Genomic DNA, 15000 nt, shown 5'->3' with positions numbered 1-15000 from the left:
TTTAAAATTGTTACAGATTTTTAAAAAAAATAAATTTTAAGCATTTTTTCCAGGTCAATTCCTAGTTTTTTTTTTTTTAACTTTATGTCTTTTATTTTCTATTTTCTATTATTTTATTTAAAAAAAAAAAAAGAATTATTGTTTTTAATTTTCTCTTTTTACTAATTTCTTGGATTTTTTTGAGGTCACGGCTTTCATTGCCCATTGCCTTCTTCCCATGTTTTGAAAGAAATCAAGCCAGTTTGCTCAGGTTTCAAAGGGTTCAACCGATCCAAATAGGCTAATGCAGGTATCAGAAATTAGAATCAAGTTGACATTTAGCTGTTTTTTTTCTGCAGCTACAAACTTTTTTCAGCCTCAGTTCTTTTTAAATCTGCAACATGTTAGTCTGGAGGTTTAAACTCGTGTCCTCTCTCAGAGTGGGTGATTAAAACTAAACTTTCAGCTCTGTCAGAAAGAACTCAGCTGAGGTCAGACTGTTTACTTACAGCACAGCTACACTCACAGATAACCGAGCCTCATACCTTCCCTTTCAAACAGGAAACACCATAAACCTTCTTGCGACAGTCCTGCGTAGATCCGGCGGCTGGTGGCTGCTTGCTCTGCTGCCATTTAACAGCAGGCAAGTGGAGCTAGCTGCAAACAGCCACCGCTGCAACTAACAAACTCCACAAATCCATTCAGTAGCTCCACCATCCACAGTCAGACACACACAGCTGTTTATTCACTGCTGAATTCACATCTGACATTAGAAGATAATTGAAAGCACCGTCGTTATCAGCTTCCTACTTTTTCTAGTACGTTTGATAAAATAATTTATCATGATCTCCTGTCTGATTTTGAATGTCCGATAGTCCACCATAATCATTTTCGTCCTGTCTCGTCAACCAAAATGAAACATAGATTTCATCATAGTTTTTATTATCAAGATCTATTTTCAGCTACTCAGTGTCTCATCTTTGTCATCATAGTTTCTGATAACAAATCAACACTGCAACAACAACAAATAATAGAATAATAAAACAATAAAATAACGTGGTATCAACATTTTGTGACTCCACCTAATAAAACATTTCCCATAACACCCCAGGTGGGATCTGAACCCTGTCGTGCTCTCAAGCTGCTCAGTCACCCTCATGTCACTGTATGCTTCAATTTTTTTCTAAACCTAAAACCTGGATTACCATTACAGCAAATGTGTGATTGGGGATTTGAGGCGAGCGAGAAGTGTTACTTGTTTGTTTCTTACTGTTCAAGAGGAGGCTTGAATCCGTAATTGGGGCCTTTGTAATCAGGCGGGGGGGATTTGAGAGGAGAACAAACGAGTGCGAGTGGAAGAATGTTCCATCATTGTTGTGATGCTGTTCTCTAAGGCTCGGCACAATAAACAGAGAAACTGTGGAAAACACTTCACAATAAGAGAAAAGGGCTCTGATCCAAATCTTTGATTCTCTAAACTACGTGTACATCTTCTTTTGAGTCTTGTATGTTTTTTATGTTGCTTTTCAACTCCACGTTAGACGCCTTGTTTCTTTATTATTTCCTTACATTTAAGTCTGTACTCAGTAGAGAAAGCGGTACTTTACGTGTGATCATAAATAGCTTCTTCACATATGACGTCATACATCAGTGTGCTGTCCAGATGGAGGGGAGGCAACTGGTGACAAAGACTATCAACACTGCACAAATGTCTATGATTTGTGCTGTTTACAGCTGTTCCAATTGATCAAGTTGGGAAGAAACAAAGGCCACTTTAAGTCCCAAAAATAGTAGGATGTAAAGGGGAGAAGGAAAAATTTATACTCATTGAGAAATGGCGGCAGATGTGGATCAAAAACCTCCGTCTTCAGTCTGGAGGAGAGGAGTCGACTAATGTTAAACGTTAATGTTAAAGTGTTGTGTTAAACATGCCTCAAGTGCAATAACATGTGCTTTGACAACTTCTCCATGTTTATAGCCACGACTCAGGTTTTAAAAAGTGTTAAAGTAAAAGTAGCTAACGGTAGCTAATGTTAGCTAGTATCCACATATATCCCGGGCGACAGTGCATCCATGTAGAGAACTGAAATATAAAGGTGCTTTCACACTTGAAGTCCGGTTCACTCGGTCACACAAGAGGAAAAAAATGTGTTCCTGTTCACTCTGACTTTTTGCAAACAAACCAAAAGGAGTCAACATGAGGTTCAACCAACTGACAGGTAGCTGGTTGATTGGGCATTTTTGGTGTACAAGACATATCTGCTATCAAAAAATCATGTGGTTGGTTTGTTTTCTTTCACACCACAAATGAACCGCACCAGAATCCATTTGGAAGCAGACCGAGACCCACCTTTTCAGAGGTCTTTGTTCAGTTGTTCGGCTGGTCCGCTCCAGGGTTCGATTGACGGCTTTTACACCAGCCCAAACGAACCATACTAACCGCGTGAATGGACCTGGGTTCGTTTTAACTGAACCAAACAGGTTGTGTGAAAGCACCTTTAAAGACAGTTATACTCGAGCACATTTACTCACCCGACCGAAAACAAGACAGCAGTCGTTTCAATCATGGAGCCAACCGCACACAAAATGGTTGACCACTTGACTCTGGATGACAAGGTAGTTTGTAACGATGATCGTGTACACACTGAGCAAATCAGTCAAGTTTTGGGGAATATCACTTTTCTTTGTTTCATATGGATCATATCTAACAGGAGTTTTCATTTTCTGATGATACCTGCTGCCTGCAGGTTCATCCAACCTTTTATGTAGTCACAATCCTCTATTTCCAGTTCATGCAGTATATGGATTTATCATTTCCTTCCCTCCATCTGAATTTTGAGCATCATAATAGTCATGTGATTGCAAACAAGCTTTTAATAATTATTAAAATCATGTAGAAAACACTATACACATTTATGATCAGACACCTAAAATCTTGCTCTTTCCTGCCTGCTGTCTTTCTATACCTCCGTCTCTCCCTCTCCTTTTTCCATCCTGTATTTCCATCCCCCTTCACTCGTGCGAAAGCAGCTTATGAAGACGAGTCTTCAAGTCCTCGCTGTCAGCTCGTTTAGCAAGCCATTAATCCATACCACCTCTGCGCTCGTGTGTGAGCGTGTGTGCACAAGTACTCCAAAATTCAAAGGAAGGCTGACTTTGAAAGGCCTGTCATTTTGCAGGATGCATTAATACGTACAAACACACACCAGGAACACACACTCTTTGATACAAAATTCTCCATCTTTTAACTATAGTGGGTTCTGTGACTGTGTGTGTGTGTGTGTGTGTGTGTGTGTGTGACTGAGTGTGAAGAACAAAGAGAAAGCAATACAGACGGGGACAGAGAGAGCGAGAGTATACAGGTTCTGCACTGCAGTTAAATAGCTTTAATTGCAATGAATAATGAGAACAGGGTCTTAATGAAAAGGTTTATTAATGGCACGTCCAAGGAGATTAACTAAGCAGAGAGGAAGAGAGGGCGATGGAGTGAGACTCAAAGAAAATCTGTGTAAATGTGTGTGTGAGAAAGTGAGAAGAAGGAGAGGTGAAAAACAGGGAGCTCACACACACGTTCATGTTTGAGTGTCAGAATTAGTCGAACAATCATTGTGGGTGAGAGAGGAACTAACTTTTGTGTGTTTCTGCTCACCAGTCAGAAAAGTTTTAATTCCAACGTGTTCAAGACTGTGACTCAGCTTCCTGCTACAGACCATCAAGCTACCATGGCTGACCCATCTCACTCTGACTACCTGCAGCTCAGCTTATACGAGACAGGGCCCTATAAAATCTGTTTACATCGGTTTAAATCACCAGCAGATGGCAACATGAAATATGTCGTATATAAGTATGTTCATTTTAAAGCCGATATCTGCTGATACAGATGACATGCCGATATTATTGTGCATCACTAGAGAGGATTTGACCGAACTTGGCTGACCATGGAAAACATGCCATCAAGTTAGCTGTCACTCACATCGCCAATGATCAAATGATCAAACCTGCCAATGTTAAAGTTGGAGACAGACAAAGGTAAAAAGCAAAGTCTCGGCGCAGATCCAGCGTTCCTTCAGTGTCAGCCTTGCTCATAAAAGAGCTGAGCCCTGCCCTCGGTGAAACTCACCAAGAGCGGAGGACGGAGGCTGCGTGCCCAAAACTGACACCAAAATATAGCAGCACAGTAAATTTTCTATTGAAAAAAATACTTTAAGTGTCAGAAAAAAACACTGCTTTTATAAATTGCATTCACAATTTGGCAAATTACACAATATTCCACGTTTTACGGCTTATTCCGTTTTTATTATCAAATCTGCCTGTGTAGTCTGCATTGCAGAATTCACAGGGCCTTGTATGAGACTCTTAACCCTTTGATATTTCTATTTCACTCTTGTGCTGCTTTCAGACGCCTTTCACAAGTATTCAAACCTTTGAACCCTGAGCTAATTGGTGCAATTTCTTTAAAAAAGCATGGGGAAAAAGGCAATGAGCAACACATAAAAAGAAATTGAAATTTTTGTAAACATACCACAAAAACAAAGTGGATGGCAACATGGAGGCGGCTGTAGCTGAATCCCCAATGGGCAGGCCAGCACCTTGCATGGCAGCTCAGCCACCATCAGTGTGTGTGTGTGTGTGTGTGTGTGTGTGTGTGTGTGTGTGTGAATGGGTGAATGAGAGGTAGTTTGTAAAGCCCTTTGTCCTGTAAGGTAGAGAAGCACTAGGCTATATAAGTGCCATTAGTTTCACAGAGCAGCGTTTCATCCAATTCACATGAAAGCAAAGAAAATCTTATAACAATCTTAACTCTACAAGGTAAAAGTCAGATCCACTACACTAGATCCAAGGTTGGAGAAAAACGAGCCTTATATCAAACGATTATCCTTATGTGATTTTATCCAGATTTGGTCATTCTGTTTGGGCCTTTGTTAAATCTGACAGCAGGTTAACCAAGAACAAATAATTAGCACTGAAAACCAAACACAGCCTTTTAGTTTCATATGTAGCTGGAGAGAAAGAAAATTTTCAAAGACTCTGTACTCAACACATTTTCTCAGTATTTTTTTGAACCCAACAAGAAACTGCGACAGGGCTTAGTTCACCCGATGGACCACGTCCAAAGCAGCAGAAGAGTAATCTGGTCTAAGGCACTCAGATCTTGAGAAACCAAACAATTGCGTGCCACAACGGAGACCAAACTGTACAGGGCAGGACTCAGCAGTGTACACACATCTACAGGCCAACAAACACAGCTTGGAGGACCAGCACATACGCGTATTAGACAGACAGGGCAGATGGTTTGAGAGATGTGCACAAAATAGGCTGTTTATGTCAAACTGGAGAAACCCTCCCTGAAGTGTGTTGTCTGTTTACAATGCCTGAACCTCCACCTCCTCTCTGACTGTGTTCACATGAGGATGTGATTAAAAGACAGGGACTCCCTGTCTTCATTTCTCCTGAGTTTTTCACTTTGACTGGACTCGCTCCACTGCTGCCTCATGGGGATAATACCCGTATGATTTCCCACAAATCTCTGAAACATCTTCAATCAAAGCTCTGGTCCAGTAATTTGGTTTAGACTCTGATTGATGTGAGCTGTCACAGACAAATGTCTGTACAAGATTTTACAGCGAGTGGACGTCCAGACAGGTGTTGGGTGTCTGGTTTAGTACGCATTCAGAGCAAAAACAGAACTGGGTAATTTAATAGTTGTTTGGTAATTTGATTGTCTTCCCAGTTCTCTTAAGATATGTCACCATCACATTCATGCTTCACTTTTTGAGCTTTTCAAGTGAACTTTCTTTGAGGTTCTGTCTCCATATAGCTCTTTTCTTGGGCAGAGAAGTGGTGACAAGTATACTTTTTTTTAAGATGCACTGCACATGGGTTTTGTTTCCATGTATATGTCTTGACTTTAATGTTAGCTAGGTAGCTAACATGCTACGTTAACAGAGGACTTTGTAACTACACAGTTAACAACAAGCTTAAAACAGTACAGTGATAAAAGCACAACACTCACCAGCAACATCCAGTATTCGCCAACCGATCTGCTCCCACCAATTGAGCATAGCGTTAGTTCAGGCATGACATGATGTCAAGCTCAGCTCACATCCCAGCTACATCAGCTGATCTCAAACAGCCCAATCAACTGATGGAGCAGCTGATTGATGGAAGGGAGTCAGCTGATAGATCACATGATTCCTTTCTATGCAACCAATTGGTGAATCTCATTCAGGACGCCCTATTTAAACTGCTCTGGCCTGCCTACTGTTGCTGCTTCCTCTGCAAGCTGCTTTGCAACCCACCTCCACCCCAGCTCCTCCTTTTGCTGTATCTGACTTATCAATGTCATCTCTGTTTGTCATTGATGCTGCTCTCCCTGCCTTGGGCTTTCCATGTAGGCACATGGAAGGGCAGGGAGGTTTGCTCACTCTGCCTCAGGCTTTCCTCGTATGCGTGTGGAAGGGCAGACAGAGAGAGGTGTGCTCTCTCAGGCTTGGGCTTTCTGTGTAGGCCCGAGGAAGGGCAGAGGGGCCCCAGAACAGAACTATACCGCCAAATATAATACTGCAAATGGAAAGACAGTTTTCTTTGACTTAAATGGTCCTGACTAAAATTGGCTTTTCTGTCTTTGTTGTGACAATAGCCGAGCTAAAAGCACCTCTCTGAAAAGTTGAGAGACTTTTAACCACAAGCGCTCAGAGCGGCCACATAAAAAAAAAAGGTGGAACGCTTTGAAAAATGACACTGGGTGTGATGGGGTTTTTTCAAGGCAGCTGCATGCGGCCACACACTCTCCCCTCATTGGTAACATCTGAAAAAAAGATGCCGCCACTGAGAAAAACACACAAAGTGGACGCGTGCCCTTATTCATTCTTCATCATCTGTACTATTCAGAACCCTGGAGTTATGCTTCAGTTATCAGATGGGGGACATGGAAACACATACTGAAAAAGACATTTTGTTCTGTTGTGTCCACAAAACAGAAAAATCCTGCCAATGTCAGGGTGAACTTGTGGTTAAATAGCCACCTCAACTACAAGGTCACAGGTTCAGCTGCCAGCTGAGGGAGGTGCATTTGTCAGAGTGACCTTGGACTCCTCGTTCATTCGGTTATTATAACTTGTTACAGAAACCCAGGAGAATAATAACAATACAGCATATTAAAAAGAAGTACATCCATGTGGGAAAAGTGCCCTCAGTCAGATGGGTTTGTACCTGTATTATGACATAATGACATTAAGGAAACATCAGCAGCTCTGCCACTAAAACAATACGCATTATGTGCTGATCTAAGAAACATGAGGAGCTTTTATTACAGGTGAGAATGTATGTCATTAATGTTGGAGCCAAAAGCTGTAAAAGCATTTTGAGAATGAAGGTAGGGCTGGGCAATATATTGATATTAAATGGACATCGTGATATGAGACTAGATATCGTGGTGCAGTGGTTAGCATTGTCGCCTAACAGCAAGAGGGTTTGAACCCAGGGTGGGGGAGTCCTATTGTGTGGAGTTTGCATGTCCCCGTGTCAGCGTGGGTTCTCTCAGGATGCTCCGGCTTCCTCCCACAATCTAAAGACATGTAGGTTGGTGACTCTAAATTTCCCATAGTCTGGTGACCTGTCCAGGGTGTACCCTGCCTCTCGCCCAATGTCAGCTGGGTAGGCTGCAGCTCCCCCACGACCACTAACAGGATAAGCAGTTACGTAAAATAAGTGTTGTCTTTTCCTTGTTTTAAAGGCTGCATTACAGTAAATTGATGTAATTTTTTTAAAATTACCAATCTGTTCTAGCTTTTCTAGTATATTTTGTGAAGGCACCAATAGTCGACAAGCAATACCATCGTAATATCAATATCTAAGTATTTGGTCAACATTCTTGATCATATTTGATTTTCTCAGTATCATCCAACTCTATATGAAGGTTCTAGGGCTGCCCCCAACCAAGAATTTTCCTAGTCAACCTATAGTCGTTATTTAGGGCCATTAGTCGACTAGTCACCTGCATGTTTATGATATTAATGTAATTATGAAATTTTATATTTTGGGCGGGGCAACACAATGGTTTGAGCCGCCTGTTAATGATGCTGTGGGCTAATGGGCATGTAGCTACTTCCATGTTTCAGATGATACGTCATGTTTGTAGTCGACCAATGAAGATGAGTTTACATATCACCTTGGGTTCGTCCTTCACCTTCTCAAAATGATCCCACATTTTGGATTAACTAGCCTGTGGAATAACCGCAGGTACCAGCCCTGGAAATTAACCTGACTCCTGTCTGACTGCTGAGCGTGGACACTTCCTGTGTCTGTCCTTTCAAATTAAATTCCCACATGGTCCAGTCATATAGGTTTTGATTTATTTTGACAAGGTGCAGCTCCTAATTGAGAGTTGTTTTTTTTTCTGCGACTAAGCGACCAATAAAACCCTTCCAGACTAATGACCTTTCTGGTTGACTAATGTTTGGTCGATCATCGGGGGCAGCTCTAGAAGGTTCACTAAACGGGTTCACATAACAATGATTTATATAATTTGTCACTCATCCAATGCAAATGACTCTCGATAAGAAGTCCAAAATATAAAGAAAAGCGTTCACAGTGAAGAGACTTATAAGTGCCTCTGCATCCTTATTATCATTTCCAACATGTCTGCCACCTTAATGTTGTTTTATTTTTTATTTTTATTTTTTATTTTTTTTTGCAACCAGTCATGAATTTGAGGCCCTGGCTGTGTTGAAACGCCGTCTATCGATTCAGAGAAGTAATTTCAACATCACAAGAGAGCAAATCAATGGGATGTCGAGTTATCAAATCACCTTGTGGTTTTGGGTTTTATTTTTCTCCTCTCTGCCTCCACGCCTCTCTCACTCTCCTTAATGTCTATGTTTTCCCCCTCTGTCTTCCCCTTCCTCCTTTTTCTTTGTCATATCAGTCTCTTCATCCTTCCCCACACCAACTCTTTTCCTCTCTCTCAGCTGTTCTCTCATTCCTTTCCCTGCTCTCGTTCCTGACCTCTGCTCCATCCCACTCACAGGCTGTTTCTTGACCTGTCTTCCTCCTCCTTATGTTGTCCCTGCTTCTCTGTATTCCATAACAAAGACTTCCCCACAGCCTTGTCGATCTACCAGAGCCAGAATGGAAGCTGCAACAGTTTGAGAGAGTAAACTGAACCGAGGAGGGTTTATCTCCCTCCATTTAATCCCTGCTCAGTTTAGAACAATATAATTGAGTCGATTGATCTGAATTATTGAAGCAGAAGGGAGTAGTGTTGTGGAGAAGCAATGAATCACTGGAAGCAGAAGAAAGGATCATGCCAGAGCTGTCAAAACTTTGTGATATTTCTACATCCTGTGCGGAGAGATGTGCGTCAGAATTCAGAGTAGGCACAAGAAGCAAGATCTCTCAGACCTGAGAGGCTGCTGATGTGCAGGTTTCTGACATCAACACATTAAAGACACATTTTTTAGTTTTACAATACCTCTGTCTTCAAGTGGTGGTGCAGTGGGTATGACTGTTGCCTCACAGCAAGAGGGTTCCAGGTTCAAATCCAAAAGCCAGCCAGGGCCCTGCTGTGTTCTCCTCATGTCAGCGTGGGTTTCCTCCAGGTGCTCCAGCTTCCTCCCACAGTCCAAAGACATGCAGGTTAACTGGTGACTCTAAATTGTCCGTAGGTGTGAATGTGAGTGTGAATGGTTGTCTGTCTCTGTGTGTCAGTGCTGTGATAGTCTGGTGACCTGTCCAGGGTGAACCCCGTAAACATCATGTATGCTGCATTACATTTTGCATGGGCTAGGAAAATCACATGAATGACATGATGACTTCCACTGCTGACTGATTAAAGCTTTATTAATAGAAAGAAATTGGAAGTGTAATTATGACTTCCAGTCAGTCCAGTCAGTTTTTCTGTCTTCATCTGCTAAATGCGCTGCAGTTTTGAGGCATTACGTCTGTGTCCCAGGGCGTCACTCTGACGTGAGACTTAACTGCTATCTGTTCAGCATCAGAATGTCATCTTTAGTTTCTTAATAAAATCCCTATTGTTTGTCAGGAAAGCGTTTAACAGCCCTTTGTGTTTCCAGAAAGTTCATCATTAAAATGTCAAGATGCAATCTTGTGGACGGCCACACTGGAACACTGGAAGCTTGTTTCCCTCTCATTTTTGTATTATCTCCATTGTTATGTACCACATTGTCTCTTTCTGTTCTTCTTTCGAAGACGAGGCCCAATAAGTGAAGTCCAATTTATTTTTTTATCTTATTCTTTAAAAATCTGTCCTTTCAGCCAACAGCTTCCTTGTCTCTACTTTTGAAGTGAATGTCATAAAATTATCCTGCTCTCAAAAACATTATTGTTTAATTGAAGCACATTCAATTTTCAAATTTGTTCAAGTTTTAGACTTTTAAGAAAAAAATATTTGGGAGCTTTCTGATGTCTTTACGCACCTGTCATGTCTTAAAATTCATCCAGAAAGGAGCCGTGATGACTATTATCTAAAATCTGTGTGTAAATTAGGCAGCTCAACTGAACCATGGCATTTCCCCCTGTAAGTCTGTCCCTAAAGGGCCATCATGAGATTTGTGAAATCAATTAATCTTTTTTGTGGAGCCAAAATGGCCATCAGTTTCCTCAAATCTCCCCTGTAAATTAGGCAAATGAGGCACGATAAGTCTTCCTGTCTCTCATTCCCAGAAGTGGCTCAAAGTGCCTTCTTGACATCCACGAGATCAATTTATTTTCCATCTGAAGCCAAAGAGCTAGAGTGGCCCCCAGATTCTTGAAATCCCTGGTGTAAATTAGGCCGCTGAACCATGATATGTCTTCTTGTCAGTCTCTCCCAAAAGAGCCATGATAAGATTCTTGAGTTCCACGCGTTTGTCTTCATCTAGAGATGAGAATGGCAGAGAAGTGTTAATTGCCGTTGTAAGATATGCACATGAGCTGTAACATCTCTCCCGTGTGTGTCTTTCAGAAGGGTCATCACGAGATCCGTGAACTCCGCCAGTTTCATTTCACCAGCTGGCCTGACCACGGCGTTCCCTGTTACGCCACCGGATTGCTCGGCTTCATACGACAGGTCAAGTTCCTCAACCCGCCTGATGCTGGGCCTATAGTGGCACACTGCAGGTAAGAACACAGTCACACACACATAAAGCACACACAGGTTTTGTACAGGAGATAAACTTAATTCTCTGATGCTGCTGGTCAGTGGCTGCTCAGAGATGACAAGGACAAACAAAAACGGCCGCTCACTCAGTCATACAGCTCTTACCTGACGCCGCCATGGTGGAGTGAAAAGGATTTTGCAGTGCCAGTTTAACACAGAGCACGTAAATGAGCACAGGGCGTGGACGCTTTGAATGTTTTACATATTTATTTTATTTCATATCATGTTATTGACCTAACATAACTACTTACTTCTTAGTCTCTGACATGAACAGAGTATTTTTCACCCCAGGACAGCTGCTGGAGTACGGCATGCACTCCCAGTTTGGAAGGCCGATGGGCTCTGTCGCATTTGCACTCACTGTACTGTAGACTTTGAAGACCTTTTTCCCCAAATCACTGCTCAGCGATACTCATCATGTTATGTGATGTAGTTTTCTTAATATCTGGAGTACAAAAACAATGCTGACATCAGGAGGAAACTATGAAATTACCTCTTTTCAGCAGTGTTTAGGTCACATTTTATCTGACACTGCCTGAAAATCTCCATCTATAGCCCTTTTTAGATAGGAGTTGTGCAAATTTGCAGGAAAGCCCAATCAGTCTTCTTTCAGCATTGGCAGTATAAAAGCAAAATCGGGGAGTGCAGCAAAATGCCGCCTACCTACTTTTGTTNNGTTTCCCTCTTGCTACTAGCTGCTCGCTAATTCCTGCTATCAGCTGTTTCCTGTTTATCCACCACCAGTGGGTCGCACGTGCGGCGTCATCAACAGCTCCTCCCACAAGTCATCAACAGCCATTCCCGTTGTGGAAGGGCGCCTAGGTCTGTTTAAACTAAAAGGGTTCCGCCAATATGACTACCCTGCGGAAAATTGGGCACCTCGGATCAACTCACCAATCTGGCTCTGTGTGTCTAAATGCTCGCAGCTTGCCGGCAAAACGGCCCAACATTCAAAATCTGGAAGTATAAAAGGGGCTTTTGTTTCACTATCAGCCTCCTACTCTTTTTTCTTTTCATGTTCTCTTTTCTCCCTTTCCTTCTCAGTTAAGACAGTAGCACAGGTATCAGTCTGGATTATAGTGATCACACACACACACACACACACACAGTCTCTTGGTATAAATTAGATCAATGGTGTTAACCTTTAAAAAGGAGGAAACAGAAAAAAAAAAAATCACCTCCCACCCCACTATCATCTCATCACCATCATCATCTACCAGGAATAGGGGAAGTAAAAAAAAAAGAAAAAAGTGACAGGTTTAAGATTCCCATGGCGACAGTATATTTAACCTCCATGTTCTGTTCTTTATGGGACATAACAGTTCGACTGTGGGGGCCGGGTTGTCAGCAGGCACAAGCTCTAAAAGGTCAGCACTCTGACAAGCCATGAAAAAAGGTTTAGAGTAGATGCCTCATATTGGCACGAGCATTTAAAATGAATGTATTCCATTTGGTGGTCCACTTTAATACGGCACATAGCTTTGAATGGGAGGCCACAGAGGGAATAAACCCCTAACCTGCTGAAGTTAGTGCCTGGTGGATATAAAGGACCCTCGTAGAGTCGCTGTACCTTTCCAAAAGCGCTCCATTTACTTACAGCAGTAGTTAAACACCTTTAAAGGGCTTTCTTTTCTTTCTTTTTCAGCATGTTCCTGCTAAATAACCACAAATTGCATACTGTTGTCTTACTGCCAAACATGTTCTAAAGCAAACTATAAAATTATTTGTCCATAAATGCATTTTCTTTCTCTTATCGTCTCACATGCCACATTTTTGCGCCCTCGAATTCATTGTTTTCAGTGTCGACACATGGCAGGCACGGGACAGCAGAGGACTCAGAGGAGCACTTGCATTCAGTGAAGCTTATCTGTCATGGACAATTCATAAAAGACACACACTCATGGGCTCCTGATCCCCAAACAGGACAGACAGATAGAGACAGGGACAGACAGGGGGAGAGAGACAGACAGGTAATTAGATGAAAGAGAGGACACATGAGCACAGAGTGGAGGGAAACTGCGGACAGACAAACGAGGCGAGCAGACACGCCAACAGACAGCCATAGTAAAAGTATGTGGACGGACAGGCAGGAAGTTATGGCAGTCACTTCCAATTTCCGGGGGCACGCTGACGCTATTGGCCTGTGTCATGAGGCTTTTCAACACACACATACACACATGCACATGCACACAGAGGCCCAGCAGTATTCTGGTCTCAACATTAATCACAGAGGTTGACAGGTAATCTGCCGAGGCGCTCCCTCCTTTTCTCTCTCTTTCTCCTTTCTATCTTTCCTTCTCTCCGCTCCTCTCCCTCCTTCTGTTTCTCCCTCTCTCTCTGGCTGTCTCTGGGAACTGTCAGGGGGATTGCAAAGTGAAAGATAGGTTCCTCCCCTCCCTCCTCCTATCCCTCCATTCCTCATCTTCTCAGTTCCCTCTCCATCCCTCCATCCGTGCCTCCTTTCCTCCCTTGATCTCTCCCCTGTGACGACCACTTCTATCACTCCCAATCACTAACCTCCTTCCACCATTCCTCCTCTCCCCCTCCTTCTGTCCCTCTATTCAATCCATTCATCCATCTGTTCGTCTGTCCCTCCATCCGTCTTTCCCCTCCAGGCATTACTGTTCAGGATGTGCCACCTTAACACCTGACACGGAGTATTAAAGTCTCTAAGTGTTTGTGTGTGTGTGTGTGTGTGTGAGAGACAGAGCGACAGAAAGACTCCACCCTCATGCTAAACTCCGTGTGTATTCCAGGCATCACGTAGGCCATCACTTTTTCTGTCAGACAGTCACTGAAGTCTCACAGCTTCACACTGTTTTTCCAACATCATATGAAACCTAATATAAAATGTGACACTTATCAGTAACAGTTAGCAGTGACACCTCTCAGCATGTGTCTCCTGTTCCTAACAGAAAATAAACAGCGTTAGTTGTTTGTTCAAACACTGAAAACAATATGTTTACATTTATGGCGGCACGGTGATGCAGTGGTTAGCATTGTCGCCTCCCAGGAAGAGGATTGAACCAGGTGTGGGAGCCCTTCTGTGCAGAGTTTGCATGTTCTCCCTGTGTCAGTGTGGGTTTCCTCCAGATGCTCCAGCTTCCTCCCACAGTCCAAAGACATGCAGGTTAATTGGTGACTCGTAGGTGTGAATGTGAGTGTGAATGGTTGTCTGTCTCTATGTGTCAGCCCTGTGATAGTCTGGTGACCTGTCCAGGGTGAACCCTGCCTCTCACCCAATGTCAGCTGGGATAGGCTCCAGCACACTCATGACCCCCATGAGGTTAAGCAGTTACGAAAAATGAATGAATAAATGAATTATTTGACCGATATATCTAAATATTAGGGGTGTGCCATATCATCTCATTCACGATCATACCGGTATTCATGTCATTTCAACTTGTTGACATATTGCCGTCATACTGTTACCCACGGCGACAACAAGCATGGCTGAAAGCGAAATTATTACAGACTCTGCAGTGGTTCAAAACAGAGGAGCAGCTTCAGTAGTGTGGAATAAACTGTGGCGTCCTGATTGTTTTATGAACAGCCCCGGACTTCTCAGACTCTTTCAGTGACTTACCGCTCAGAGGGAACTCATTCAGCAGCTCCTCTGGCAGCAGCACAGCCTCTCTCCCTCTCCTCTCTCACTGTGCGCACACTGGAGTCATTGTCGTCATTTTGTCATAAACCTTTGGTAATGTAAACCTCGCAGTTCAGCAGAAAACTCCATATATGTGATTGTGTGACAGCTGTGGTGTCATAACAGCCTGTCACAGGTTACAGCGTGATGATTAGAGGAGAAATGGCAGAGCATAAAGGTCCAGGTGGAAAAAAACAACTCAATCATTTAGGATTTT

At 42.7% G+C, this 15000-nt stretch overlaps 1 protein-coding gene across 1 annotated transcript in view; it reads left to right on the top strand.

Annotated features, from left to right (window-relative positions):
* Positions 1–15000, top strand: part of ptprt (protein tyrosine phosphatase receptor type T) — a 531138-nt gene that overhangs the window by 484273 nt on the left and 31865 nt on the right. The window contains exon 30 of the mRNA XM_050039413.1: positions 10943–11097. Within this exon, the coding sequence (XP_049895370.1) occupies positions 10943–11097 (155 nt within the window). The remainder of the gene's footprint in view (positions 1–10942; positions 11098–15000) is intronic.

Source organism: Epinephelus moara, chromosome 24, assembly GCF_006386435.1.
Source record: "Epinephelus moara isolate mb chromosome 24, YSFRI_EMoa_1.0, whole genome shotgun sequence".
NCBI lineage: Eukaryota > Metazoa > Chordata > Actinopteri > Perciformes > Serranidae > Epinephelus > Epinephelus moara.
Note: the sequence above shows the minus strand (reverse complement) of the source record. Positions and strands in the feature narration are given on the sequence as shown.